The following is a 24,968-nucleotide window of genomic DNA, read 5'->3' on the forward strand; positions in this document are numbered from 1 at the left end:
ACTTTGATCGTCATGGTTGTTGTGTGCAGAATCAAATGTCAGGGAAGGTGATCGCGAAGGGGCCTAAAGTGGGACGTTTATTTCCAATACAATTTTCTATTCCTAGTATTAATTCTTGTGCTTATTCTACTGTCATTAATAATCCTTATTTTTGGCATAAGAAATTGGGGCATCCCAATTATAATGTATTGACTCATCTTATGAAACATGGATATTTGGGGAATAAAAATTCTTTTTCAACAGAACTTTTGGATTGTAGTTCTTGCAAATTGGGTAAAAGCAAAGCATTATTATTTCCTTCACATGGTAGTTGTGCTTCTAAATGTTTTGAAATTATTCATATTGATGTATGGGGCGTAAGCCCTATTATCTCTCATGCTCAGTATAAATATTTTGTCACGTTTATTGATGATTTCAGTCGTTTCACTTGGATATATTTTCTCCGATCTAAGGCTGATGTATTCTCAACATTTCAAGCTTTCGTTGTATTTGTTGAAAATCAATTTTCTGCTCATATTAAAATACTTCGTTCTGACTCTGGGGGGGAATATATGTCCAAAGAATTTCAGGAATATCTTAAAAACAAAGGGATTCTCTCTCAAAGATCTTGTCTTTACACTCCTCGACAAAATGGAGTTACTGAGCGTAAGAATCGTCATCTTTTAGATGTTGTTCGCACCTTATTAATTGATTCTTCGATACTTACTCGATTTTGGGTAGAAGCTCTGTCAACAGGCGTTCATCTAATTAATCGTTTGCCTTCTCAAGTTCTAAACTTTGCATCTCCATACTCTATTTTATTTGGTATTATTCCTGAGTATGATTCTCTCCATGTTTTTGGGTGTGTTTGTTTTGTTCACTTACCATTTACTGAACGTAATAAACTTTCAGCCCAAGCTGCTCGTTGTGCTTTTCTAGGATACAGTAATTCTCATAAAGGGTTTGTGTGTTATGATGCAAATGCTCATAGAATTCGTATCTCTTGAAATGTGATTTTCTTTGAAAATCAGATTTTTTTCCCTTCTTGTCCCTCTACAGAATCCACTCCTATCCAGCTTCTCATATTTGATGATGATAGTCCATCTTATATCTTTGAACGTTTTAAGCCAGGAATTGTATATCAAAGACGTCATCCATCATCCACTTTGCCCTTTCCGGACACGAAACTGACATCTGATCATTCCCCTCAACTAAGATGATCAACTCGAGTTTCATGTGCCCCAAACAGGTATGGATACTCAGCAACTACTATTGATAGTACTTTTATGCCTAAGACTTATGCCCAGGCTTCTACCCAAGACTGTTGGCAACAGGCCATGAAAGAGGAACTTCAGGCTCTTCAGGATAATCACACATAGGATATTGTTTCTTGTCCTACCGGAATTAAACCTATTGGCTGCAAATGGGTATACACTATTAAATTCCAACCTGATGGATCTGTGGAACGATATAAAGCACGGTTGGTGGCTCTTGGAAATTGTCAGGCATATGGTATTAATTATGTGGAGACATTTGCACCTGTGGCTAAAATGACTACCATACGAACCATTATGGCAATTGCTGCTTCCAAGAGATGGCCACTTCGTCAAATGGATGTAAAAAATGCATTTTTACATGGAGACCTGAAAGAGAATATTTATATGACTCCTCCTCCTGGTATGTTTACTCACCCATCTGATAAAGTCTACTGGTTGAAATGGTCCTTGTATGGTCTAAAACAGGCACCCCAGGCATGGTTTGAAAAATTTCGCACTACTCTTCTGAAACTTAAATTTATTCAAAGCCAATATGATTCCTCTCTGTTTCTTCAGCAAACTACTACTGGTATTGTTGCTCTTCTGGTATATGTGGATGATATTATCATTACAGGATCTGACATTCCACTCATTGAGGATTTATAGCGTTCTCTTAACAGTGAATTTCATATGAAGGATCTGGGACACCTTCAATATTTCCTTGGTCTATAGGTGCACTCTATGTCTAATGGGATTTTTCTACATCAGCACAAATACACCTAAGAGATTCTTCTCTTTGGCGGTCTTGAATCAAGGAATAGCGTTCTTGCACCTCTCGAGATTAATTTAAAACTTTTTCAGAATGATGGTGACCTATTATCTGATCCCTCCATATACAAGCAATTGGTGGGCAGCTTGAATTATCTAACCATTACTCAGCCAGATATTTCTTTTGCAGTACAACAAGTCAGTCAGTTTTTACAGGCTCCTCGTTAACCTCATTTAGCTGCTGTCCGAAGAATTCTTCGCTATCTTAAAGGCACATCTGGGCGAGGATTATTTTTTCATTACAATTAACAGGTTATAGTGATGCAGATTGGGCAAGGTGCATGGATACACGTCGGTCTGTTACTGGGTGGTGTATGTTTCTTGGAAATGCTTTAATTTCATGGAAAAGCAAAAAGCAAGACCGAATCTCAAAATCTTCCACAGAACCTGAGTATCGAGCTATGTCCTCCGCATGTTCTGAAATTGTGTGGCTCCAGGGTTTGCTATGTGAACTTGGTTTTCCTCAGCACACTCCTACACCTCTTCATGCTGACAACACAAGTGCTATTCAGATTGCTACTAATCATGTGTTTCATGAACGCACCAAACATATTGAAGCTGATTGTCACTATATTCGTGAAGCTCTTGATCATAATATTCTTACACTACCTCATATTTCCACCGAGCATTAGACAGCTGATGTCTTTACGAAGACCTTGTCTCGGCCTCGACATCAACTCCTGATTGACAAATTGATGCTTCTTGATCGGCCAGCATCAATTTGAGGGGGGATGTTAATGTATATTATGGCAAGAATATCAACAATATGTGGCAACCAAATTGTAACAAAAAATCTTGTATTTATTATGGACTACAAATCAGGGATTAGAGACAGTAAATTAGGGATTATTACATGTATTTAGAGGACGGAATTCCTCCTTCCGAAAGGGCAATGAAAGACAGAACAATTTTACATTGAAATTTGATATTTGTAACATGGTATCAGAGCCAATTATTTTGATCTAGACCTTTGTTCTTCTCTTCAGTTTACAGACTGAATTCGTCAGTATTTGGTGATTTTTTTTGGGTTCCTAGGATGTTTGGAGAGGCTTTTCTTACTCGATTCAATGGCAAAAACTATGCCAGTTGGGAGTTTCAGTTTCACATGTTTGTTAAAGGGAAGGAATTATGGGGACATCTCGATGGATCTTCACCAGCACCAACCGATCCACAGGAGCTGAGTATATGGACTACCAAGGATGCGAAAATTGTCTCTTGGATACTGGGGTCTGTTGAACCCCATATGATCAACAATCTTCGATCGTTTGGCACAGGGAAGGAGATTTGGGACTACTTCCAACGCATCTATTCCCAGAACAATTTGACTCAAAAATTTCAAGTCGAAATGGGTATTGCCAATTACAAACAAGGTAATCTCTCAATTGAACAATTCTATACTGGATTTCTAAACCTATGGAGTGAATATACTGGCATAATTTACTCTAAAATACCAAAGGAGAGTTTAGAAGCACTATACCTTGTTCATGCCGAGAGCCAGAGGGACCAGTTCTTGATGAAGGTCCGGCCAGAATTTGAAAATGAAAAAAAAAACTAGCATATATGTTGTATGTTCTCAGCATAATTATCAATGAAAAAAAAAACCCTTTTTTTCATCTAAATCTTTAAAATGTAATATACTTGCTCCAGAAAATGTTCATATTCGGGGTTTTCCAACTCCCTTCGTATTAAGTTTGTCTATTGAAACATCTAACAAATGGTACTTGTGCTTTGGGTCATTTTCTTCCGGCAGGGTAGATTCTTGCTTGCTGTCATTTCTGGTTTTGTATTAGCTCGATCATTTAATTCTATTCTTCATCTTGGATACGAGATTATTGAACAAGCACTGGTTAATGGAAACGTCCAAATTCCTGAACATGTACCTGAAATGACATGGAAGTGCATGGAGTTCTCTGTAATGTTGGAGCATGTACAGGCTCATGTTGCACCAACTGATGTTGATCCAGGGGCTGGACTGCAGTGGCTTCCAAAAATTCTTAGAAGCTCTCCAAAAGTAAAGCGCACGGGTGCTCTACTTGAAAGAGTGTTCATGCCTTGCGATATGTACTTTCCGTACACAAGACCCAAAGGTGGTACTCCAGACTTGAAGGTAAAACAACAATTTTATGCTATAGGATAGTTTATCTAGATTGCCTCGCTTATCAGTACACAATGCTTTGGTTGTGTGCACTATTGCTTATCCTTTGGAATCCTCTGAAGTTAATCTTTTAAATGCTGATTGTTTTATCAAGTTGAATTCTGTGTTTTGAACAATATGCTTACCTTCTAATTATTTTACTACAGGTCAAGCCTCTGTAAGAGCTTACGTTCAATTCTCATAACATAATGGCAACAATGACATCCCGCCAGTTTCAGGTTATGCTGGATGTGTTGACCAATCTCCTATTTGTATGGCTCCCAAGTGAAGATTTTTTTATTTTATTTGCATTTTTTCTTTGGTTTCCTTTTAGGTCCTGTCTCAACACGCTGTCTTCTATTTGAAATTATGAGTTGCATTCGATTTACCAGTTTTTCTTTTATGTCCTGCTTTTTTCGTTCCTTTCTTTATCTTTTCATCTTTCCCCATCTGTTTGTGGTTGGCTCTGATAGCTCGAAACAGTAGTTTTGATGATTGTTTCTTTTACACTGTAGATTAGGAATGGACTTTGTGGCATATGCTTGGACTTGTCAGTTAATTTCTGATTCAGATTGCTGTTAGTAGTATGCGTAGGCTCTTTATCAGTCGTAATTTGTAAAGACATGAAGCTTCTTCTTCATGCATTCATGCAACAAAAGAGTCTGATGTCCCATCCAAAGTGATTGGCAATTCAGCCCCTGGGTTAAGGAGAACATCATCTTCTCTTGGCAGAACATGGGATGAGATGGTTGCAGAGTCTGTTGCCACTGTACTTGTCATACAGGCCCACCCATCCAGCATTTCTTCCTCAAAAAGCGAGCCATTTGATTCTATTGAGCAACCAGATGAATCATCTAAAAGTAAGTTAAAAGAGAGTCCAAGCTTGTGAAGTCTAGCCGGTCATCTCAAGAGGAGAAAAAGGTTGGGAAAACAAATGAAGAGAAAAGATCTCGACCTCGAGAAGTAATGGAATATAACAACATTAAGATAAGCCAGGTTGGTTTACTGTGTGAAATGATCATCCATTATGTTGTGTGGCACTGATTTGTTGTACAGTAACGTGTTTCATATTACTCTGGTGTAGGTTTAGCTGCAGTTTACTCATGAAAGGTCAAGATTTAATCTGCATGAACTTTTGAGCTGCTGATTGATAAATTTCAGTGTGTCGAGTTTACAGGGACTTGGAGGAGACTGTTCTCACGAGTTAAGAAGCATGTTGAAGTCTGTCACGGGAATGCAGGTGATGAATCTGCACTGAGATAACTTCACCGCCTCTAATCTCATGAGTCAATAACCTATCTATTTTGCAAGGCTGCAGTTTGATTCTATCCAATGCTATCTAGCATGAAGGAGCTTTACCTCTATAATGAAAGTGATATAAACATTAAAGAGGTACATGATTGACCGTTCATCTCTTTTGCACGTGTAAGCAAGGGCAGGGCACCTGAGAAACTTTCCATGCATCCTGACTGGTGTATTATGCGAGTGATGAGCTGTTGGTAATCTTTATTTCAGAGCTTGACTGGTGTGGCATTGCATGAAATTTACATGAATGCTCCATGCTAGAAAATCAATGAAAATAACATTTCGCAATCATGTTTTGACTGCACCGAAGCTCGATAATTGATTAAACAATAACATATCTTGTTATTCATTACCAGTCTGTACACAACACAGTCGGAAAGTTCTACTCTGGATGCAGACACAACACGTGGTCCAAGCCAAAGTCACCTTCGCTATTCACAAAACGTCGGGTGCCCAAGGAAGGAAAAAAAAAAAACATCAGCATTTCTACCACCCTTGTCGCTTGGGCAAACCCATGTATTGAAACATCAGAATACCAGAAACATACTTATTTTAGCCATTTGGACCAGTGTTAAGAATGATTAACAAGTACATCGCAATTTTATAACAGCCTCAATCACATATAGACAGTAGTAAACGCACTCAGGTGTGTCCTAAAGGGTCCAGAACTAACATCCACAAGAAGCGTTGCCCCATATAGACAGTAGTAATCACATCTCCTGCCATGAAATCAAAGCTGCAGTTGCGAACCAAAGACATGCCTGTTTATAGTTACAATTCACAATTTGCTAATTACACCCTTCATGAGAGATATAAGTAACTTTCCGTCCATGTAGCATCACATCACGGTAAGAGGGATCAAAATGATAGCACCCATCTCCTATCCAAGTCTCTCCAACATTAATGGACAGGAGCAAACCGTCACCTTCTACTCAAAATTAGCAGGAATGTCAAGTTCTGTATCTGAAGGACTAGCGAGCTCAACCAGTGGTTCCTGCAAATCCCAAAACTTTGTCACGAAACCCTCTTATTTCCCAACATGTCATCCAAAATCATTGATTAAGTGAATAATACCTTATCATAATTTATCCAAAAAAAAATACCTATGCCTTATAATAAACAAGGCAAAGAAATTGGTCATATTTTGATGTAATGATTAAAAAAAAACTTCATTAGATTTGACATTTTGAAGATAACTCTTAGTTGCTTAATAGCACATGAACATACTAGTGCACTCCATGAACTTTGTTTTGTGTTCTGTTCAAGAAACAACTCTTTAACTATGTGCAATTGCACATAAATGCTACTGCCATCCCTGGCTTCCTGTATCTTGACTTCCAAATTTCCCCTTACATCTGACAAGAACTCTTTCTCAAGGGTAAGAGGCTTGCCCAAAAGGCTAACAGATAGAAAATGCACTGTTAGTGCACCAACAAGGAAGTCAAGGCACATACCACAGAGGACACCAGCACTTAGCAATCATGTAATGTGCTATCAATTGATTTTCATATAGGTATTATACCTGCTCATCATCATCTCCAGAAGAATGGACAGCTCCCATTGGCAAAGTATTTGTAAGATCTTGATCAGCTTCTTGCAAAACCTGCACCGAGTGATGTACAGGTGATCCAATTGGCTAGGAAAAATAAATCTGATGACATAAACAGAAGACATTCAGATACAGCTTTTGATAAAAATCCAGAAACATAAGGCGCGCGCACAGAAAACAACACCGAGTAGAAAAGAAATCGTTGCCACAATAAAAAACAAACTGCTTCCATCCATTGCAAAATTACTGAAGCTAGAAAAGACAGGAACTATACAGTTTTGCTCCAAAATCAAGCAATAAATGATTCTGAACAACCAACAAATTCATTTACTTGCACGTTAAGGCTGGGATTGGAAGCATACTTCATCTGGATTGATAGAACGATTGTTGAATCCTTCATTAACTGCCTTGGGAAGATTTTTAGCAGTTCCCTGCATGCCCAATAGATCAACTTAGAAAGATGAAACATGCAGTCCAGTTATCAACGACATAATAGCAATGGTAAGATGAGACAGTACATGCTCATCCTGGTTACCAGAGAATTCCCCTTCCATAATGGAAGGCTTGACATCAATTGGTGTTCCCTGCAAATCTCATCAACATCAAAGGTTAAACCAGTCAAACCAATGATAGTAACAGTGTCAATGCTATTACCACCACTATAAATGTTCAAATTAGAATGAGACTGCAGTGTAAAATTTCAGTGCTGGATTCAGAAATCAATAGATAAGAGCAAAAATCAAAGTCATGGCATAGAACTATCACATGTATATGTAATAAAGGATAATGCAGTGCCAGGATAAAATAGGAACTCATCATTGGCAAAGCTCAAATCCAAGCTTGTAAGAGAGCAGCACATTTTTAAAGCAGCAGTTCATAAAAAAAAATTAAAAAAAAAAATTAGAAAACAGCTATTACTCATCGTACATACAGGTTCAATTTGGCCCATTGGAAGATTCCTTCCTCCTTTACTGAGATCCCTCAATGATCCCTGCATATTCAACAAGGGAAATGTAGAAGTCACTTCAAGTAGAAATCCAAAATGATTAATAACATTAGAAACCACAGAGAAGCTCAATCTGAAGCATATCTGGAAACTACTGCCTAACAAACAGCTTGTAATATCCAATATCCAAAATAGGTGCACTTCTATTCACAACCCTACAGGATTGAAAAAAAAAAAAGAAAAGGAAAGGAAAGTAAACTATAAGACCATTGCCTGCCTAACATGTTTAATTTTGAACATTCACATGGTTTGTTGGTTTTGCACAACTTAATTATATGCTTGCACATAAATTTATCACATTTTGTCCTGGCCACAACAGTGACTTCAAATGTTCAAATCCTAGGTGGGATGGGATGTGGATTTAGGGACTAAAATGTTCAGACCTCGCATTGTAGTCCAAGCCTTCTTCAGCCTCCCAATAAACCAAGAAAAACCACCTTTTCGTCCTTCAATTTTTCATTAGCTATGCAATCAAGTGCAACAGAAGATTGAATAATAAGATTACTCATCAAGTGCTATCCCTGGACCATTATGAGAAATGAAATGTGAATTGTTCCTAAAATGCAGCATGAGAATTAGCGAGTCAAACAGTTAGTACAGATATCAAAGTTGTTGCAAAAAATGTATCCAATGACTAAACAAAATCATCTTTTCATGTTTTCTTCATCTTTTTTTCATATAAAAAAGGGCATATAAATGAACAAGTGTTTATATCGAAGCAAGTGAAATGATATTATTTGTCTAAAGGACTTTCACCAGCGCACTGGACAGATTTGCATAGATGAACATGTTAAAGAATGGGTAAGAACAGAGCACAAACTTATTACCTTTTTGAATAAACTTTGAAGACATCAGAAACAACGAGTTTATTTTTGCCATTTAGAAACACTTGTAAACAGATACAACTCATCTGATTGATAATTGACTGTTTAACTCTATGACTCCAACAGCTGCAGTTAACATGCATTTTAAAGCAAAAACAAAAAAAAAAAACCTTATTTGCCCACATAAGTCCACATGCGTTACACAAAGTCCTGGGTCCAGCTGGTCCACGACGCATTGCAGGAGTATTATTTTCACTAACACCACAGTGCTGACATCTCCTGACACTAAAACACATTGCAAAAGCACATCATTGTCATAAATATTTTTAAATAGTGGAACTGTCAAATCCAGATTATATTTTTAACTAACTCACACAGTTTCTGGACAAGGTATGACATCCTGAAGACAACTCTGACTGGAGTCCCAACTTGAACTACCTGGGCTTTCTTTTAAGGATGCAAATTGCCCATTCTTGCGGTGCATTCTGGCAGGACAACAAAGAGGAGAGTGACACACTGTTAATACCAAAATACTTTCAATGATATTACCAGACAATCTTAAAGGATGCCTGGGAAAAGGTTTAATTATGTAGCTTAACTAATTATCTCCACCCCTCACATCAAAGTACTTCTCTTTCTGTGACAAGCATCCCCAATACATACTGAATGCTCTGCCTAGTTCCAATAACCACCAAACATAGATGAGCACAATTAGGAGAATTTTTAAAGGAAAAAAAACCAGCAATGACCACAGCACATTCAGCTGCCTCCATTCGTTGAACTAAAAAAGGTTTTAACTCTCCGTAGCTATCACCCAAGCAAATACATAAAAAGGAAATAAAAGAAGAAAATCATCTTGTTTTGTTGCAAAGAAAAATCGCTGATCCTAGCAACCTAGTTCATTATTTTCCAGAAACATAACATAATCAAGCAGCATGAAAAACATTTTTAAAGGGGGGCAAATTTGAAGTTAAAGATTTAGTTGGCAGTACCTCTGTGCAACCTCTTTTCGCACAGTGTATCTTATTTTCTTGTCAAAACATCTCTCCTTTCGTTTTTCACGGAATCTAACAAGTGAGGCTATTCTTCGTGAAAGATTTGAGAACTTTGGGTTGTCGACCACTCCCTAGAGAATGCATGAAATGTAAGCTCAGGAAGCAATGGCATTGCTCTTGATAACCCAAAAACTCAGTATTACCCTATTATTTTGATCATATGGCACTTCAATAGTAGGTACTGCAGTGGGCATATCTCTTCCTCCCAGAAGCAAGAGTACTGCTTGCACCTGACAATCAAAACCAATAATTTCATTCTTTTAAAGGAAACATACCCAGACAGACAACTACACAGCAATTGTGGAAAACAGATGGAAAGATGAAAGGAACAAAAACAAATAATTGCATTTAATTACATTTTTCCAAATAAGTAGATGTAGCAAGCATACATGTATCCAATGCAATAGCCGAAGATGCAATTGTTGCTTCCGCAGTTCCCAAAAAACCACAGAAACAATATACATAGCACATGCAGTAGTTTCCCTAAGAACTGAAAGCATCTACATTCGCGTATCAATGCACAAATATGGTGTTGCTCAAAATTGAAAGCATCAAAGTACGATGCTAATTTCCAAAGTATATGAAGTTGAAAAGAGAACATAAATTTTTACACAAAATTCGAAAGGACACGCGCGCGCGCGCGCGCGCATATATAGGATTCCGTGCAAAAAATTAACAAATACGCACACAAGCATCATATGCATACAAAATTCCCATTTTTGAAGTTAAAATCATGGAGAACAAAACAAGGAGAGACCTTTTCTGGGGTAACAGCAGGGAAAACGTAAACTTCTCCTTCAAAAGAGAGAGTGAGCTCACTAGTCCTCGAAGTCGTAACCACACCACCACCAACTCCTACTCGTACTCCACGGTGGTGCTCTGCCACGCTCACCCCTGAATTCACTTGCGCTACTGTTGCTGCCTCTTTCATGCCATCCATACCATCAGCGTCTTCATACTCTCCGTCGTCGTCGTCGATCTGTATTGAAGCTCGCGTTCGGGGGTCCTCGTACGGACGCGCCTGTAGTGACTGTGGATTCGTCGTCGTCGCCGCCGCCGCCGCCATATAAAACCCTAACCGTCGTGGAAACTGGAAACCTTAAGTTAGGTCACTCTGCAACTCCCAGCAGGCCTGTTGCATTGAATTTCTTTATTTAAATAAAAATAGCTAAGGTTTGCAGGGGTGTGTAGTGTGGTGTAGAGCGCTCGTGTTCCTTCCTTGGAGAGTCTCCATTTGGAAATTTATTTTATTATTTTTCTGATTGAAAGCGAATTTGTCTTGTCTAGATAGAACAATTTCTCTTGGGCGTGATCTGGAGTTGCGCGGGATCATGATCTTAGGATGTGCCATCATTATGATTTTTATGTTCGAAGCTGTTTTCGAGCGACACGGGATGATATGTGTGCGTGGAACCCACCCTCTGGTTTTTGGGATGAGGATCCAACGGCTGGCGCTAATGGCCGAGAAATTAGTATTTATGGGATAGTGTGATAGCTTTCATTCATTTGGAAAAGGAATTTGGATATGCATATTCAAATGGGATCAAAAATTCCATATGCTTACTGATTTTGTCATTTTCAATGGCAAGCGGCGAGCTTCCTCTTTCCTTGCCATTATTTTACTCTTTGTATCCTCATACAAAGTAAACAATTAGTGAAAACACTGTTCTGAACAATATTTTCATAATCTTGCCTTTTCCAAAAAAAAAAACTGGCTATTAAGTGTATTGATGTACTAATAACTTGATTTTTTTATTTTAAAAATATATTTTTGACAATATTTTCAGCATCTTTTTAAAAAAATTTAAATTTCAAAAAACAATTTCAACACGTTCAACTTTTAGCACACCCGTTTTAAAGTCATTATCTATTTTTCTTATGGAGTCAATATATATATATAAACCAAAAGTGTAAAGAAATAAAATAAAAGACCAAAGTGATTTTGGTTTGCTTTGTCATCAAATTTGCTTGGGACCAAGCAATTAAAAAGAAAACGACAAATCATTTTCTCACATAAAAAAAAAAAAAAGGCATTAACCGAGAAAAAAAAAATTAGTTATAGCACACAAAAAAACTCACACATATAATTGCACTCTTTCTCAATCTCATAAAACACTCTCTCCTAAAAAAATCACTAACCCATAACCTCCACTTTCTCTAGTACACATATTCAAATAAACAAATAAAACAGAATGTTTTTTTTTTCATTCTCAAAAACTAAAATAATTAACTCCTTTAACAGCACATCACTAGCCATCATCCAGCTCCACTGTGATAGCTTAGCACTGCTACCATTCTAGTGCACCCAAAGCCACCATTTTCAACCCTAGTAGCTCCCTCACACATCAAGTCCATAACTTCTCTATCATTGGTCCCTCTCCTATTTTTTTCCCACAAACAAGCAGCCACCAACCATAAAAAAATCCAACAAACTCCTCTGTGAGCAACCCAGTGAACCCTTACAGCCACCTATATCTCCCTCTCACTCTGTCCTTTTATCTAAAAATCCACAAGTCCAAAACCTAAAAGAAACTAGACTAGAAGGCTCTCAAGGCATGACCATGGCTTTATTATCATCATTATCAGTAGACATGGCCATTACATTTGTCTCGTTTTCTTTTGCCAACACAACAACCACCCCTCCTCATGAAAACCAAAAACAAGCCATCGTGAGCAACTCTCTTCTTCACTATTGTGAATAGCCTCATACCCATGACTGTCCCCTCCAACGATAACTATTCTTCTAGTTGAGAGCCACACTACCCCTCTTTTAGCTGACCTAGCCACAGCCACCACAATAGTGGTGTTCCTCTAAAGCAACTTTCTTGCCTGTCACCTTCTTAGACCGAGAGTTGCAGTCACGAACAACAGCAGCAAATCCCAATACTAGTTCCTTTCTTTTTCCCCACCGCAAGTGGCCGCAGACTACCACCATAACAACAAGACCAATAGCAACCAACTATGTTAAATTAGTAGTCATAAGCTTCTCCAAATAGTAGTTGCTCCTTAACCTAACCCACAGTAGCCCAACTTGACACCTCTAGCCACTTCCTCTACCACTTGTGGCAGTAGCAACGGTAGCCACCTATGAAGAAGAAAAGGAGAAGATCGGTAGAGAAAGAGAAAAGTAAATCTATAGATAAAAAAAATAGAGAGAATTGAAGTATTATTGTGAGTTTTTCTTGGTTTTGCAGGTGGTGGTATCCCTCACAAATATTACAGGAAGAAAGAGAAGAAGAAGTTTCAAATCCACACATTTCTTGGTTTCACCTGCAGTGGCACGTGAACCCATGCACCACTAATGGCGGTGGTGCATGAATACATGCTCCGCCATTATTTTAGTGATCCTTCGGTCTTGATTATAGTAGTCCTTGGACATGTTAAACACCTTGAAAGGTCGATTCATAACCTCAAAATATTTTTTGGACAAATTGCTATAATGTTGTAAAATTTAGGACAAAATGCTCATTATCATGTATAATACTGGATTGTTTGGACATTTAGTTTGGACATTTATTTGGTTTGATGTGTGTTTTGATTTTGAAATGACTTGATCATGTTATGGTGGATTTTAAGTTTATTTTCTTAGAATTATGATTGCTAATTGAACATTAATTCATGATTTGTGCTTGGGTTTGTGTTAATTTGTTTGAATTAGCATGCAATTTGAATATAATTCATGAAGTTAACGAGACTTGATGTTTGATTTTTTAGTATTTTTGATTTTTATTTAAGTTGTTGAGTGATTGAATAATGGTGTTTTGGCTAGGGTTTTGTGGTTATAACAAGGGGAGTTTTAGTAGTGTTGGGTAAATGGGAGGTTTGGTTTTGGTTTTTGTTATTTTAGTACAGGAAGGTGGATTCTTTAAGTTGAATGGTGGTTTGGTTATTCAACAACATATAACAACTAACTATAAATAGTCATTTAGCTCTAATACCAACTAAAGTAGATGGAAGGAATATATAAAAGATAGCAAGTAAAAGTGACATAAATTATACCAAATAAAATCACCCCATAAAAATTCTAATTCAAAATTTCATCACTCAGTATTTTCTCTAATAAAAACTCATTATTATGCTTTTTTAGTTTGCTTATATACTATAAAAAAAATATATCCTAAACAAAGCTAGAAATATAATAAAAGATTTCTAAATTAAATAGAAAAAAGAATCATAAACAAAATACAAATAAATGACAAATCTCAAATAGTAACTTCTGAGAGTTAAGGAATTTTAACTCTATATAAAATAAGACATCTAGAATCTTATAGTAGAACTTTAACCCAATCGAATAGTCAGATTGAAAGTTACTCTTGTTAACATAAGGCTACATATTAGGAAAAAAATCTCCTACATCAATCTCTTTAGGTTAGAAAGAACTTGTTCTTAAGTTCAAACGACTTTTTCCCTGATTTCATGGTTACTCAATCAAAAGTTTTCAACCTTTTATATGCTCATCTTTTTTGTTATAAACATCATACTTGCTAGTAATACTTGCTAGTAACATGCTCATCCTTCCTAGCAATATAACCAATCTTAGTGTTACGTTGAAGATCATATACAATAACTTTACAGCAACCTTCTCAAACTCTAACTCAACTAGAAATGTAATACTATAAAGATCAAACAACCATTTCCCTATAATTTTTGTATCTTCACCAACAAGATGTGAGCTGGTTTTTTCACACAAAGAACTTTTGAACATCTGTTTCATAATTTTTATTTGAAGTCCAAGAACATCAACTTTAACCCATTGATTCTACAATTTTCCATAGCATATGTGAGGAATATCCTTCACAATATGCTTCATCAAAAAATCACCTCTAACTTATTAATGAGGATATTATTGATGACATCATTGTTGTCATTACTATCATTGTTTATGTTATTATTATCAATATAATCATCATCAAAATAAATATTATAAATTCATGGAGAATATCAATCTACATCTATTTCATTATAAACAAGATCACTAAAATATCATGATACTCATCCCAATCAAAAAGCTATCTCATTTGCTTATGCCTCTAAAATAAGTTCTTAAAACTAGCTATGGATTCATAATCACTCTTCTCATGATTCTCTAGTTTTCTCTTCTCCATCTTCTTTAATCGAAATGATAATTTTTTAACTTGACTCTGCAAGTTTATCATTGGTAGTTGAGTGATTAATTTTGTAGTTTATCTATGTATGTCTTATATCACTAGTTTTTTAACATCTCTTTTCTAATGGATAACTTCTTTATCCCCTCCTACACGAGCTCATTTTGTTTTATGACTAACCCTTTTAGTCATGGTTATTCAATGACATACAACAACTAAATACCAGGAATTATTTGACTCTAATACTAACTAAAACAATGAAAATAACTTAAGAAAGATACCAAGCACAAGCAACATAAGATTTTTTTCAAATAAGATAACCACATAGAAACTCTAATTCAAAATTTTATTATTCAATATTTTCTCTACTTAAAACTCAATATTACAACTATTATACGCAACTTATATACTAGAAAAAATATCCTAAATAAATTTAGAAAACTAATAAAATAATTAAAAACTAAATAGGAAAAGTAGTCAAAAAATAACTAGAAAATCTCAAATGATATCAGATGTCTATGAAATTTTAACCCTATATGAAACAAGACCTTTAAAATCTTTTAGCATAACCTTAACTTGATTTAGTAGTAGGGTCAAACGTTATACCCATTAATATAAGGTTGTATGTTAGGGAAAAAATTTCCTGCATCACATAGTCAATTTGATTATTAGTGCAAGGAAAATCAAGCCAAAATGGTAAGGTAATTTTATGAACTATTAGGAAAATTATTACCACCTATGCATCTACCTTATTCTTAGTTTTTGATCTATCGCACCATAACTGTTATGGAACAAACTCATTCATCATAATACCAATGTCTTATTCTAATTCATGGTCAATATTAAGACAAGGGTGATCAGTTAAGAAATCAACTAAAGCTTAGCATTTAACTACTCTTTATAGTATGTAATGCAAATTAAACTCAGACAATGCTAAAGTCTAATTCCAATATGACCTTACAAGAAAGGTCTAGATAATATGTACTTTATCAAATATGTCTTACAATTTACATACATATCTACTAGCAAGATGTACCAATAAAGCTTTACACAAGCAAACTATAAAGATATATAAAGTTTTTTATTGAACCATAACATTCTTCAACATCTATGAAAACATGATTGAGATGATAGACAACTTACTTCACTCATTTGTGCTAACATATTATCAATTTATCCTTATATAGTTGAGATGTATAACCTTAAAGGCTTTTCAAGTTTTGATGGGGACAATACTTAAGGTTTAGCTAGATAAGTTTTTATATCTTCAAAAGCAACTTAATTTCTTTTTAGTCTTTAGAAACTTCTATGTGCTATTTATTTTCAAGAGCTTAGTAAATAACTTAATCTTTCATGTGATGTTCGATATGAGCCTTATAAATAAATTAATTTTGCCATTAAAGCATTCTAATTCATTTTTATTTTATGAAGGTTATGCTTTTATGATGGATTTTTTTTATCCATATTTATTCCATGTTGATATACCAGAAATCCTAAAAAGCTTATTTCTCATACATATAAGGCATATTTCAATGAATTTATCTTGATATTATGTAACCTCATGCATTTAAATTCATAATCTAACTCACTCAAATGATTGGCTTGAGACATTGATTTAACCATGATATCATTAATGTACACCTCTATATTATGATTAATCATATCATAAAGAATCAGATCCATGGCTCTATGGTACATAGCACCGACATTTTTTAGGTTAAATAACATCACCACCTACTTAAATTTCCCTAGAGAGGTAAGATCATATATGGAGTTTTAACAAAGTTGCTTGGGCACATGATAGATGAAGGTTATGTGCTAGATAAGAGATACATTCTCTTACATAAATCAAGATAAAAAAAGGGATTAATGATGATTGATTACTAGTTAGAAAAGAAAAAAACTTAATTGTTAATTTAACTTTAAGAAAACTTAAGAGGGTTGATATGTTATGCTCATTACAATTTGGAAAGAAAGACTAAATCACTATATGAGTTTTAAGGAATATCAAAAGCAAAACTTGAAATAGAAGGAGCATATTCCTCAGGAGCTCCAAAAAGGATATTTGAGGTTGGATCAGCAGTTGCGGAAGCACATATTACCAGAGCACCAAGGGTTCCTGTCACCTCATCTTTTTAATTATAGAAATGTCATTCCTAGAATTTTTGTATATATATGAAATGAATTACAGAAAGTTATATGAAAAGAATTAGATTGGTTGTATGATCGGGGGTTATTCATGTTAAAAAGGAACTAGTCGATCGTATGAGCGAGAGCTATTTGTTTTTAAAAGAATTAAGCTAGCCTTATAAACGGAGGATATTTATTGTGACACCCGGACATCGCGGCGACCAATTAAAAATAATAATCTATATGGAAAAAGAACAGATATCTGGCATCTTGTTCTTTTTAGAGGAAAAGGTCTTGTTCAAGGAGTCGCCACCTAGTATTATGGTAACTAGGAACCTTGACCGGTCAACAGAGATTCTATGGTACGGGACTAGTTACGCAAAAGAAAAGATACTATCACCCTTTACGCGTCCTACCTAAGGTAGGCTGCATTGCTGGTTTCGTCTAAAATTGCTAAGAATTTATTCTCATTTTTTTATTTTTTTATTCTTCCTTTCATGTTCCTGTCTCTGGCGTCAGTGAACAATTCCTATGAATATTTCCAACTCTAGCGTTGGTAAATATCGCACAAATCCAAAAATACGATACTCCTGACTCTGGCGTCAGTGAATATTTTCGCGAAAAATGAATTTGAAGAAGAAATTTTCTATGTCATTTTTTTTTGTTTATCCTTTATTATTATTTACCCTTTTTAGATGGAAGTAAAAAAAAACATTGCACGAGATTTGTATTTAACAATAATAGGCCACAGATTGAGCACATAACTAAAAAAAAATACAAAATGCAAAGAAAAAATTAAGTCAAAGTGCGAGGGGCCCACAAATAAATCAACAAAGATCCCCAAATATTTTTGGAATTTTCTGATATCAAAAAGGGGTTCGTTTGGCCAAATATCAAACTAACATGGGCATAAAAATTATGGCCAAGGCATAAGGGTGTGTTTTGCCAAACACACCCTTAGAAAACACACTTTAGGTCGGCTGGGCCTAAAGCCTAGACCCGACCCACTCCCTTTTTAGGGTTGAGTCTAGCCCAACCCGCATGGGCTGGGTTGGACTCATCCGGCCCAGCCCAGTCACTGGCCCAAGCCAGTGACCCGGTGGGCAGCAGGCACGCGTGGTTCAAACCACGCGTGCGCTGCACAAGGCGAAGGTAATTAAATTGCCTTCGCCCTGTGTTCTTCTTCTTGTAATGAAATAAACAGAAATGAAGGGAAAAAAGGAAGGCCTTACCTAGCGATGACGAAGACGAGGGCGACAATAACAGTCGAGCACTCCTGGAGAATTCTCTCTTCTTCCTCCTTCTTTCGACTGCTTTTTTTTTTGTTCGATCTCCCCTCTCTCTGCTTGTGTTTGTTTTTCTCCAATCGGTCTTCTGGTTCTCCCCTTCAGCTCTGTATTTATAGGGGATGCGCTGGTGTTTCACTAAGACTTGGATATCTTAGATTGATCGTTATCTTCCCGGGGGCATTGATCTTCATAAGGATAGGGCTTGAGACTCCGTGTTTTAGTTGGATGGGGACACCAACAATCCTGCCATTGTCGAACTGTTGGAAGTGGTTTTCTTCATGCGTCAATGGTTTGTTCTTGCAGCGAGGGACACAGACACAAACTGAGCAGCTGGTGGTGGAGGTCGTGTGCACTGTATTGTGTCTGGTGGTGTTCTGCACTGTTGCTTGGTCACAGGGAGCTTCCTCTGTTTCCAGAGGGAAGAAGATGAAGAATGGAAATGACAAACGGCGTCGTTTCTGACTGGAAGTGGCATCTCTCCATTTGGTCCTCCGAGTTTCGACATTTTTTAATCGGGCCCCTGGATAGAATTTCGGCGCCTTTTACAAAATGGTCCTTGGACTTTAATTACTTGTAACTTTGCCCTTGATTAACTCAGAAACTAATATTTATTCAATTATGCTCATGATTTCATTAATTAAACTAATTCTAAGCCTAATTAAGTCCTCAAACTTATCCGTTCTTCAATCAGACTCCCGATATTAGTAATTAAACCCAATCAAAGTTTATTTGAAACCCCATACTAGTTAATTCTTTCAAATGTTTTCCAAATCAACTTTCAAAGTCATAAACCAACATGATTAACCCCTCAAAGCTTCCCATTTGTGTTGTCTTGATCCAAACCTCAATTTTTGTTCATTCATTTTTTGTTGTCAAAAATTAGGTTATGACATTTATCTTAAAAAGGAACTAGTCAACCTCATAAGTAGAGCTATTTATTTTTTAAAAGAATTGAGTCGACCGCAGAGCAATGGCTATTTTTGGAAAGACTATTGGTTGTTTGGACAAAGACTAATTATTATATGTTAAAAGATAGTCAACTCTTTGGACGAAGATAAATTATTATATGTTAAAAGATAGTCAGTCGTATGGATAAAGACTTATTGTGTTAAATTAAAGTTGACTACATTGGTGAGAACAAAAATCTGTAGATTAAAAAATTAATTTGGTCATAATGGCGAGGGCTAAAGATTGTCTAGTAGCACGAGTTATGATTGTTGAAACTAACCAATGCATATGATAAGGTAAATCATGAGCTATAATCATTGAAATTGATCATTAAATGTATGATCGCCATGAGTTCAAGCTCGAGAAATGAAATAGATCAATAATACATGAATTGATGTAAGACACGACCCATAATCATTGAAGTGGATTAATGATTGCATAAGTAAAAAGAGGAATTAAAACATGTGTGTTGAATATTAAATGGAAATTGATAAATAAGGTTGTTTTAAGGTAAAAGTCATGATTATGAAAAATAGGTTAATGAACCTTATAATTAAGTTGAGGCCCAAGTTAAGAGTATGAATATGGAATTGATTAAATGAATACAACCGTTTTAAATTATGACCCACGATCATGGAAGTGAAAAAAAGAAAGAAAGAGGGAAAGGTACAATATGAGTAAATGGTATTAAATCATGTCCACGTACATAGATAAATCCAAGAAAGAGCTAATATCTTTCAAAGGAGATTAGTGAATCTCATAATTGTGTTAAAGGCCAAGTTAAGAGTATGAGATTGTGTAAATAAATATGGTTACTTAAAGCATAAACCATAAATTTATGTGTTTGGTATTATGGTAGCTGTTATGGTTGTGATTTGAAAATGTTGTTTTATAAAAAATACTTTTAGTTGAGGTTGGTTTGGAAAAATATATGTTTGGTTAAAACTGTGGTTGAAATTGAGGTTGAACAAAAAGTAGTTTAATGTGTTTGGTTAAGAATGCTTTTCAAATTAAGGTTATAAAATAACTAAAAAAGACGTATATTAATATTGATGGTTTTTAATTGAAATATTGTACATTTAACTATTGCTATTACTTTATGAAATAAATAATACTTTATATAAAGTATTTTTTATTGTTCCATTAAACTATTTGCAATTCCATCATGTACGAAATCCACCCGACAAGGACTACAATTTTCCATGGCTTCTTGAGCATGCAACAACATCAGGTAAAATATCATTCGAAATAAAATTAGGATTGCGATCAAATTCTGCAAATGCTACGTCATAAATCGATCTCCTTCTAATACAAGGTGACACTCTACCGCTGAGTTATATCCCTTCCCTTGCCCCCATCGAGGAATAGAACTGACTAATCCTAAGTCAAAGGGTCGAATAAATAACAAGTAGAGCAAAAATTTTTACTTTTTTTTTTATGTAGTGTCATTGAATAATTTTTAACACAAGTTTTTCAAATAAAACACAATATTTGAGAAAATATTTTGGATTTTTTTTATTTTACTAAGTCAGACCCAGACACCGGGCATTTAGGTTTGGGCTGGACCCGGTCCGGCCATGAGCAGTGGACATGCTCTCCACTGTTCATGTGAACAGTAGAGCATGCAGAAGATGAAGGAGAAGGAGAAAGGGAATAGGAAGAGTAGTGGTTGGTGGTGGAAACGGTGGAGGCCGATGGTGAGCTGAGGGAGCTGCTCTCCATTGTGCTCTGTTTTTGTTCTTCTTCTTCGGATAATGGAGAATGCAGAATACGAAGGAGAACGAGAAGGGGAAGAGGAAGAGCGTGGCTGGTGGTGGAAACGACGGAGGCCGGTGGTGAGCTGCTCTCCACTGTTCACATACAACGTGAATAGTGGAGAATGTAGAAGACGAAGGAGAAGTAGAAGGGGAAGAGGAAGAGCAGTGGCTGGCAGTGGAAATGGCGGAGGCCAGTGGTGAGCTGCTCTCTATTGTTCACATGCAACGTGAACAGTGGAGCATGCAGAAGATGAAGGAGAAGGGGAAGAGGAAGAATAATGGTTGTTCCATCACGGCGAAGGCTGGTGGTGAGCTGAGGGAGTTGCTCTCCATGTGCTCTGTTGTGCTCTATTTTTGTTCTTCTTCTTCGGCGCCTCTGTTTACTGTGTTTATAAACATAGTTTGCAACTTAGCACAAAAAGCAACTTAAAGTTGCTTCTGGTTGTCTTACGGTTGAACCACAAATGTTCATGGGTCCCACAAACAGTAATGTGCGTTTATACCGTTACCAAACACATGACAACAACATTTTTATGTAAACACAGCCACAACGCCAAACACACACTAAGAAAATGGATTTAATGAATTAAAAAGTCGAATTAAAGCATGAATTTAAGGGTATTAAATGGGATCGATAAATCCAAATTTTAATTAAAGCATGGGCTAGAGGTATGGTATGGGATTAATTAATCCTTAATTAGATTTAAAGCACGAACTAGGAGCATTGTAATGGATTAATAGATAAGGTTTGCTTAAAGCATAAGTCATGATCATTAGAATAGATTAATGAGTGCATTCATGATATAATACCACAAGCGAGGAGTATTTAAATAAATCAAGGAATACAATTAATTCAAAGCCCAAGTCTTGATTATTTGAAATGAATAATTGAACGCAAATTGATGAGATTTTTCTTAGGATTCATAACACTGATAGTCCAATGTGTTTGATAGAGGAAATGGTAGTTGACCGAATGATGAAAAGGAATACAATAAATCAAAAACCTGGCATAGATTTAATATGCTTGAAATGATGTTGTGTTTATTTCAAAGGTTATAATAAAAATACTAGTAGTAATGAATGTGGTTATGCTTACCTTAGCTCTCTATACTTTTCCATGTATATTTCCACAATCATCACAACCTTGAGATTGTAATTCAAACTTTTATGGGCATTTCATCATTTGAAAGGATTTTGTACTTAATCGTCTTGAAGTTATATAATTAAAGTTGATGTGTATGAAAAATTTTAATATTATGAAATTGTAAACAAGTATAATGATGGATTATTAATTGTTCTTGATGTCATTGTGTGTGTGTGTGTGTGTGTGTATCTTGTAAAGTAATGCAAACCTTGTTGTGTATTAATAGGGTAAATAATTATAAACAAGTAAATAATTATAAGGACCATGATTAGAATGAATGACAAATTCCTTGGGCCAAAGGTAGTGCTACCACATCTCCAATGTCCCCACCAATGCGTAAAGTTATTTGTCATATATAGGGTAGTTCAAGGCTGTCTTATTGATCTTTTTGCTGAAATAAGTAATGAGAATTTTATCATGTATTAAAACAGCTCCAATACATATACTTGATGCATCACACTCAATCTCAAAAGTTTTAGTAAAGTCAGGTAAATCTAAAACAAGTACAAAACATAAGCTTTCTTTTAACAATTTAAAAGCATCTTTATGTTCATTACACCATTTAAAACCAATATAATTTTTTACAATTTTAGTTAATGGCGTGGCTAGAGTGCTTAAGTCCTTAACAAAACACCTATAAAAGCTAGTCAAGCTATGCACATAAATCGCATACTACACAGCAGAGGCTTTGCAGCCTATTTATAGACAAACATGTGAGCTGCAGGGCTCACCCATGATCTCTTATTTTTCAGGACATAGTGGGGCACTTTCTCCCCCATGATCTCCATGATCTTAGTGGCCTATTTTCCAGCAAGTGATGGGGCATGATCCCACGATCTCAGCAGCTTGGAGAGCACCCCAGTTATGCTCCCATGTTCTGCCCCCATGATGCTGCCACTTCACCCACGTTCTGCCCCCATAAGGCTGCCACTTCACCCACGTTCTGCCTGTCCACAAGGCAGTCCCAGCTACCTGTTATGCTGCGTCAGTTGCTGACTTAGAAGGTCCATTATCTAAGCCCCCACGTTCATGTCAAGTCGCAAGCTCAAAGACTCGCATAGACCATCGCACGCTGCCTGCCGAATTCGTTTCTGCCTGCGCAAGGCTGCCGCTGTCTGTCGCTGCCGAATTCTAGGCAGTGTGCTTTTGTTGGTGCGTCCCCGCGCCTAGAGCTCTAACAAACCACCCCTACTAGAAGAGTCTGACGTCCTCGTCGGAATAGACATGAGGTAGTCTTGCACTTGATCCTCAAACTGCCACAAATCTGTATCCTTCTCCCACGAAACCTCCTCATTTTTCTTCCATTTTACCAAAATTCTGTTCGCCGATTCTTTTTATGTTGGCTGAGTTGACGATGATCCATGATCTTGACGATACCATCGTCAAATTGCTTGTGAATCATAGGAGGAGCTCGTTGCAACTTACTTCTTTTCGGATCCTCGTTGTCTTTATAAAAAGGCCGCAAGTAACTTACGTGAAAAGTAGGATGAAGCTTCAGCCATTTGGGCAGCTTCAATCTGTAGGCGACAGCCCCTACCTTTTCGATGACTTCGAAAGGTCCATCATACCTTGGCACCAACCCTCGGTGCTTTGTTATCCCCACAATTTTCTTCCAAATTTACGGAGTTAACTTGAGCAACACTTTGTCGCCCACGCTCAATTCCAGCAATCTTCGCTTTTGATTGGCATATTTGAGCATTCTTTTTCTTGCCTTACGCAAGCTGTCTTGGGCTTACTCAAATAGTTCCTGCCACTCCATCGCAAACCTGTACGCCGCTGGACTCTTCCCACTTGATATCTGCACTGCAATCTCGGCAGGAGTTTGGGGTTGTGCTCCCAAAACCAGCTCAAATGGACTTGCTTCCATTGCCGAGGATTTCTGAAGATTATAGCAAAACTACGCACTATCTAGCAACTCCAACCAGTTTCGCTACATCGCTGTCATGTAATGTCTCAAATACTCCTCCAGCAAAGCATTTATCCTTTCCGTCTGCCCATCGATTTGCAGATGGTTGGCAGTCGAAAACTTTAGCCTTGTTCCTATCATATTGAACAACGCTGTCCAGAATTTGCCTGTGAATCGCACATCGCGATCGCTTACAATGTTTGAAGGTACTCCAAAGTACTTCACCATGTTGCGGTAGAATAATTCAGCGGCCACTTCGGCTGTACACACCGTAGGGGCAGCCACAAACATCGCGTACTTGGTGAATCTGTCCACAACAACCATGATCGTGTTCATGCCATCCACCTTTAGAAAACCAACAATGAAGTCCATCGAAACGGACACCCAAGGCCTTTCTGGAATCGGCAGCGGCTGTAACAAGCCTGCCTCACGCTGTCGTAAAGTCTTGTCTTGCTGGCACACTAGACAAGTCCTGACGTAAAGTTCTACGTCGTCCTCCATCTTCGGCCAATAATAAGTCTGCGACAGGAGAGCAACCATCCTTTCCCTGCCTGGATGTCCAGCCCACTGCGGATCATGAGTCTCCGTCATTAAATATTTCTGCAGCGCTCCCTTCAGCACGAAGATTCGACCCCCTTTTGCATAGAGTAGGTCTTGTTCCAGCCAATACCTTTGTATTGTCCCTTCTCGTACAAGCTCAACCAGCTTATAAAAACTTCTTACCTCAGTCACAGATTTAGATGTTGGCCAATC

At 36.8% G+C, this 24,968-nt stretch overlaps 1 protein-coding gene and 1 pseudogene across 8 annotated transcripts; one reads left to right on the forward strand and one right to left on the reverse strand.

Annotated features, from left to right (window-relative positions):
• The window catches only part of LOC18099583 (protein SABRE-like), a 35,783-nt pseudogene extending 30,328 nt beyond the window's left edge, over positions 1 to 5,455 (forward strand).
• A 580-nt stretch (positions 5,456 to 6,035) lies between these two features.
• On the reverse strand, positions 6,036 to 11,201 carry LOC7468843 (GATA transcription factor 24). 8 transcript variants are annotated; one of them, XM_052453364.1, is made up of 10 exons: positions 10,694 to 11,199; positions 10,080 to 10,166; positions 9,874 to 10,007; positions 9,256 to 9,366; positions 9,052 to 9,166; positions 7,983 to 8,042; positions 7,570 to 7,635; positions 7,412 to 7,482; positions 7,025 to 7,109; positions 6,036 to 6,496 (listed from the first exon to the last, which is right to left on the reverse strand). In XM_052453364.1, the coding sequence occupies exons 1-10, from the start codon at positions 11,000 to 11,002 to the stop codon at positions 6,431 to 6,433; spliced, it is 1,104 nt and encodes a 367-aa protein (XP_052309324.1). In that variant the 5' UTR covers positions 11,003 to 11,199; the 3' UTR covers positions 6,036 to 6,430. The 8 variants fall into 8 exon arrangements, 6 of the variants coding, with proteins under 6 accessions (XP_052309324.1, XP_002307331.2, XP_052309325.1 ...); XM_002307295.4 differs by having other exon boundaries at positions 7,025 to 7,105; positions 7,414 to 7,482; positions 10,694 to 11,197; XR_002982047.2 differs by having other exon boundaries at positions 6,428 to 6,496; positions 7,025 to 7,105; positions 7,383 to 7,482.
• Between the last annotated feature and the right edge of the window lie 13,767 nt (positions 11,202 to 24,968).

The sequence above is a fragment of the Populus trichocarpa genome, chromosome 5 (assembly GCF_000002775.5).
Source record: "Populus trichocarpa isolate Nisqually-1 chromosome 5, P.trichocarpa_v4.1, whole genome shotgun sequence".
Classification (NCBI taxonomy): Eukaryota; Viridiplantae; Streptophyta; class Magnoliopsida; order Malpighiales; family Salicaceae; genus Populus; species Populus trichocarpa.

Excerpts from the sequence above, each read along its gene's own strand:
- LOC7468843 (XM_052453364.1), bottom strand. The coding sequence starts at position 11,002 with ATGGCGGCGGCGGCGGCGACGACGACGAATCCACAGTCACTACAGGCG. Across the intron at positions 10,167-10,693 it reads CTGCTGTTACCCCAGAAAAG|GTGCAAGCAGTACTCTTGCT; the intron begins GTCTCTCCTTGT and ends TTTGATTGTCAG. Across the intron at positions 9,167-9,255 it reads ATACCTTGTCCAGAAACTGT|TGTCAGGAGATGTCAGCACT; the intron begins GTGAGTTAGTTA and ends AATGTGTTTTAG.